General features: G+C 31.6%; 2 protein-coding genes across 4 annotated transcripts in view; both read right to left on the bottom strand.

The window, feature by feature from the left end:
• The window catches only part of LOC108687529, a 12066-nt gene extending 10508 nt beyond the window's left edge, over window positions 1-1558 (bottom strand). Inside the window, exons 1-2 of one of the 3 annotated variants that reach the window (XM_018193330.1) lie at window positions 1422-1558; window positions 619-665 (exon numbers count right to left, since the gene is read on the bottom strand). In XM_018193330.1, coding sequence (XP_018048819.1) covers window positions 619-665; window positions 1422-1497 — 123 coding nt within the window. In that variant the 5' untranslated portion in view covers window positions 1498-1558. Of the gene's footprint in view, window positions 1-618; window positions 666-1117; window positions 1366-1421 lie in introns of those variants that run through there. The other 2 variants (XM_018193331.1, XM_018193332.1) reach the window with 2 other exon arrangements.
• Window positions 1559-5266: 3708 nt separating this feature from the next.
• LOC108687507 (ribosomal protein S6 kinase beta-1-like) overlaps window positions 5267-6091 on the bottom strand; it is a 4128-nt gene continuing 3303 nt past the window's right edge. The window contains exons 11-12 of the mRNA XM_018193288.1: window positions 5710-5885; window positions 5267-5603 (exon numbers count right to left, since the gene is read on the bottom strand). Coding sequence (XP_018048777.1) covers window positions 5546-5603; window positions 5710-5885 — 234 coding nt within the window. The 3' untranslated portion in view covers window positions 5267-5545. The remainder of the gene's footprint in view (window positions 5604-5709; window positions 5886-6091) is intronic.

Genomic DNA, 6091 nt, shown 5'->3' with positions numbered 1-6091 from the left:
TATATATATTATATATATGGAATAACTATAATAAACAAAAAAAATGTTACATATAATTTACGATTGTAAGTATATCAAATATCGTAATAAATTAAGAAAAAAATATATTTCAATTGTTTTTTATATTTTTTGCACTTTACAACAGTCATTTAATAAGAATAGTACAACATAAAGTATTAATTTTATTAAATTTTTCACTTTAGTAAAATGATAACGAATTAAGACGAATTAAGATAAAAAAAAATTACAAAAATCTCATCTTCTTCAGAAATAAAGATGATTACGAAAATATGACATTCTGTTTTTAACTTTTACCATGTGATGTCATAATTTGCCGCTTTCGAATGATTTTTACCGTCATCGCGGATTACATTCCTCTGAATAGATCCATTGTTTATTCACATGTCTGGCATCGAAGTTCTATTCATCTCGTTTCGCATTCGATCAAGAACAATGATTATAAAAATATGATGAATTCGGGGAAATCCCTAATCTCGCTGTTAATAATACACTGACATTAAAAAAAAAAAAAAAAACGCACCAACAGGTTTGAAAAGTTGTATGCGAAGTTGAGTCTACTCACTATAAAATTAACATAATAATGGCTGAAGGCCTCACCTTCGTCAGCGCACCTCCATTCGCACGAGTTGTTCGCACCATTCTCGCTGTTTATTTATTATCAAACATTCAATGAAGATCAATGTTAGAGCCGTGTCAGGATTATTTTCACAGTATATTTTTTACATTTCATGTAACTCGACAAACAATCTCAATCGCGAATTTCTCCTTTTTAATCGTCTTCTGACGAGAATTTCAATTGTTGATGAAAAAAAAAATTCTCGATCAATCTCTGATGCTCGATTCCATCAATATAAAATTAACTTTAATTTCGGTTTGATTTGCTCTTCATTTTTTTCTAATTTTAATGACTATTTTTACCAATGTAGTTTAATTATAATCGCGGTTTTCAACTAATTTAACTCTTCATCTTTTTTAAAAAATAAGAAAAAAAATGAAATGTTAAACTGAGATTACAATTAATCTTCCTTAATAGAAACGGACATTAAACATAAACATTCTAAACAGTAAATTAAACTGAGAATAAAGTTGATCTTACATTAATGAAATCGGGTCTGAATCGCGCTTATCTCAAAGTGATGCCCTTTATCTCTGTTTTGCCGAATTTTTCGTAGCACTTTTGTCGGAACTCATTAGAGATATTTAAAACGACCATAAAATGCTGAAAATGCTACGTATCGCGAAACATTCACGATCACGTCACTCTCGGCACGACTTGATTTCTAAGCGCGATCGACGACGCTCGTCTACGCCTCGCTCGATCCAGCCAATCGATCATCCGACCGAATGCAGTCGTATCGCGTCACTCGTCGAAGCTATAGATATCGTTTCTCAATTATTACCACGATGATTCACCTCGTGCTGGATAACGGACACTATTAGCACCTTTTCGAAGTTCTTCCCGCGCGTTGAAATCATCGAGAATTGTTATTCCGGAGATTTCCGGAAGAGAACCGGACGCGAGAGCTACAACGTGGTAGCGATGCTGTCACGCCGATGACTGGAAATATACACGGCATGCATACACCTAATATTACTTAATACGCGATTTGCGTAGTAGGCGGTCACGCATCGCCTCCATACACCTGCCGACGCGGATCATCGACGGAAAAGGGAAAAGAAAAAGTTATACCGCGCCCGGATCGGAGCCGCGCGGCTGAAGGAGCGCCGTTTACATCGGTCATTTATCCGCGTATGTAAATTCGTCGCAGGTTCGCATAACCCACGCACTTATCTCAATTTAAATTGTAATTAACTTTGAAGAAATTGTATTGCGCTTTAATTACCGTGCTAATTCTTTATGATCCTTTTTTTACAATCATTTTTGTACAATCATTTGCTTTATTTATTTATTTTTTTTTTAAGAATACAGGAATCCGGTCGTTTTATTTTTATTGTATTTTTTCATACTTATCTCAATTTACACACAATTAATTTATATGCATCTTTTTTTTACTTTACGATAAGCTTATATGTGGATAAACGAGATATATGATAATAACGTATGCAAATATATGACACTAATATTAATTAATATGTATATATACAAGAAAACAAAGAATACTTTTTAATTTGTCGTATTATGTAACAAATGTTATAATTTATAATAATGAAAATATTTAGAAGGTATTTAATAGATTGGGTTTAACTAATATCTTTCTTCTCCCTTTACTTTTTAAAATTTATTTCTCTGTATTAAGAATCTATGAATTGCACTATGCGTCAATGGTAAATGTAACAATGGTCCGTAAAATAAAAAATTCTGGAAATTGCAAAAGATTTCCTCTCTAATCTCTAGAGTAGTCTAGAGAATAGAGATCACCTGGAGATCACCTGGAGTGAGTTTTAGCCTAGCAGCGAGAAAATAAAATTCAGTCATGATAATGTTAAATCAGAGCGAAGTGATAGTTTTATACCCAATTTATTGTACATAACATTGAAATAAGTAAAATGATACACATGACAAAAACATGTCACACATCCACATCGCATACACGCACATTTACGCTTGCACATACACACCCTCAGAAATCGTTGCTTATTTATTTATGGATACGATTTATAGAGGCTTACAAATCATAAAGCAGTGATAAGGTAACCCTAATCTTAAATGGAAGCATAAATCATTTATCACTTTTCCGTCTAATGGCTAGACTTCGTTACATATCGTTCGATGATATTTTCCATCCCTTAAATGTCTAATGCATTTCGTGTTACAAATAAATATGTATGTTTTCTTTATATGCTAGAAAATTATAAACTAAATCGCTAATTTGTTAATTTTTGTCTTATCAAAATAGAACTAGAATCGAATCGATAGATCGATCCGCTTAACGGCAGATATGTCAGTTCTCGTTGTATACTATTCGAATATCTTTTTGTTTGCGCGCATGCGAACATCTGACAATGATATTCGAAGTGCACAGATTCCTGACACTCTTGCGTGAAAACTGACGGTAAGATAAGTTATACTTATTGCAAAAAAAAAATCTTATAACTACAATATAATTTGATTAAGATTGAACTTAACTAACACATTAGAAATGAGCACGAGACTATCGCATGACGCGGTATATATAAAACATTTGTCTAATCATTTAATCATTAAAACAATAATAAAAACAGCTAATTCCTCTTAAAAATCAAAATCAAAATAAACCGCATCAGCACCAATGTTTCCTTGAGAGCGCGTCGATTTAGTTAGAAGAATTAATCTACTAAAACTCTCTCGTGCTCGCGGGACGCACTCTCGGTTTCTCGCAAAAATGCCCTGATTTCATAAACAAGACTCATTACATGGAATCCCGCGGAAGTAACAACGCGTGCGTTGTGTGAGGCAGTGATGTCAAGTAGCGTTTCCGCATAATTCTGGCATGCTTTAATTTAAAGCGAATCTTAGGTAACAGTTATATAGTTTATACAGCAGTTTTGGTATCTATCAAAATCTGACAGTGATTAATTCAGGACACATAATTGGTATCTCTCTTATAAATTTCAGTATGTCGTCGAGTAATATATATCTTCGAACAGCGTCTTGACAACTCTGTAGGCACATTCCTGCTCTAAAGTCGAAAATACATGTGTTCAGATACTGAAAAACCGATTAGAAATTCTCATTGTCTCTGAATACACATTTCTCTTAAATACAGCTGTGAGTATATAACGTGATTTTATAAGGTATATACGTACTTATTTATGTAGTCGCGACGTAGTCGAAATGCAACTTGCCTGCAAGAGAACGTTTCCATGTACGGACAAAAAATATCTGAGAGAAAGAGTGTCGAGCAATATTACATTTCGACTATCCGGTTATCTGTTATAAATAATTAAAAGATATTTGCTTGCTAGCATGGCCTACTGAACACTTGGGTAGTTTGGAGCTTTCGTGAGTGATTTTTACAATCACTCTTGCTTATGTCTATTTTTTCCTACTGCGTTCTGTAAGTAAAATCAATAATATCTATGTATTTACACAAATGATACATTAATGCATGTAACGTAAGGAACAAGTATAGAATACTCATTCGGATGGAAAGTCCATGTTTTGCAGTAACATTGTTACCATGGTAACTTGTTCTCATCTTGTACTATTCTGACTTTTCATTGATTCAATATATGTAACGTAAAAATATCTTTCGCAAGAAGACATTAGATTTGTACCTCAAAGAGTTGCATTTATCGTTTTAATAACATGAACGTATAGCAAAGGATATAATGTATCAGTTAAAAAAACAAAGCTATCCAAAATATTCATTTAAATATAAACTCAACTACGTAGGCATTCATCTCTTTCAATAGATCTAACATCAACCTTACAATAAGAACAACCTGTGACCTGGAGTTAAAAATACATCCAGAATATAGGTCCGCATTTGCAATTGTAATATTTCATGCTTTTCGCTTTCAAGTTACTGAATGACAATGGTTATTCTCATTCTAAGATACTGATACACATAATTATTTAACAAAATGTTCTTTCGTTCTGGAGAATATAAACTATATTGTATAATCGAATTTGCAATATATAGGAACTTTCATTGTGTAAATGCAATTCCATTGTAGTGTTATATACTCCATCCCTACAGTCATTACTTAGGCAAACTATTTCTTACATTATTGCCATGGAAACGTTATTACTGCTGAAAATATTTTCTCCTAACAATATATACGGTATATACGGTATATGGAACGAACTTTAAGCGGCGGAGCGGTTGTGGTAGCATTTCTCGAAACTTTTCTTATTAAGAAAATAATTAACGATAATCAGTAAATATTGATAGATTTCCAGATATAAAATAAGCTTATATTATTAGAGACGTATATATAAATTTTCAGATGTAAAAATATTATCAAGAGAATCCTGCATTTAGCTTCTATTATATAATATAGAGCAATCCTTAAGATTCAAGTATTAATTGGAATATTTCCAAAATTTTCAAAGCTTATCTTTAGCTACACCACAAATTATGCTCTTGTCATAAATAAAGAATAACACGATTGCTGCATCTCAATAAAGATTCAGATTGAAAATTTTAAAACTGATGATAGAAGTTTTATGATGATAGAAATTATAATATTAAAATTAATATGAATAATCCTTCAATGCAAACAATATATTTTTCAATAAATCTGTAACTAATTGAAGCAATCTATAATAATTAGTTGAGAAATAATGTACTTTCTTGTGGATTATTTAATCTATTCATATTAAAAAAATATGACTACTGTATGTGCTACCAAATACCTGCTGCGTCGCTATTAAATCATAATCTATTAATTGATATTTTTATGCGCAATATATAGATATAAAAAAGATTTGCTAAATGTAACTGCTGGATATCCAATGTAATAATGGATATTGTATCCATTCCCTAACTATTCCCTCTAAATTATAAAACCCCTCCCTGAGGATCATGAATATCCAGCAGTTGGGCAAAAATGCTATCTACTAGTCTAATAGTAATGGTTAGCCTATTTCAATCATCTCTGCATCTTCCACATTGTTGTGACCAACTACATTGTACCTAGAAAATTATCGTCATCCTCTTTTTAACTCGATTTTATAATATGAAATTATACATTATAAAAGAATTAATTTAAAAACAGAATATGTAATTTTTTTATTCTTACGTGTGATTTGGTAAATGGGTATTATGAAAATGAAGATGCGTCGTCCGAGGTGAAAAACCACGAGTTGCTTTGCGAGGACTTCTAGCTTTTATGACTCGTGGTGATGACATGGTACTTAAATAGGGTTGTTGAAGAAATACATCTTCCATTATACTTGGTGCTACATATGTAAATCCCTGAAGAAAATTATATTATATTATAATTATATTATAATTAAGAAATGTTATCAGATATATCATGACTTAACACTTGCCTGTTTCAACTAATATATTAACATTAAATATTTTTCTAGTTCTAAGAATTAGAGAAAGATGAAGAGTAAATTGAATCAAAATTTAAGTTAATCCACTTTGGTGAAAACAAGTATTAGACATATATGTAT

This window comes from Atta colombica, unplaced genomic scaffold (genome assembly GCF_001594045.1).
Source record: "Atta colombica isolate Treedump-2 unplaced genomic scaffold, Acol1.0 scaffold207, whole genome shotgun sequence".
NCBI classification, from domain to species: domain Eukaryota; kingdom Metazoa; phylum Arthropoda; class Insecta; order Hymenoptera; family Formicidae; genus Atta; species Atta colombica.
Note: the sequence above shows the minus strand (reverse complement) of the source record. Positions and strands in the feature narration are given on the sequence as shown.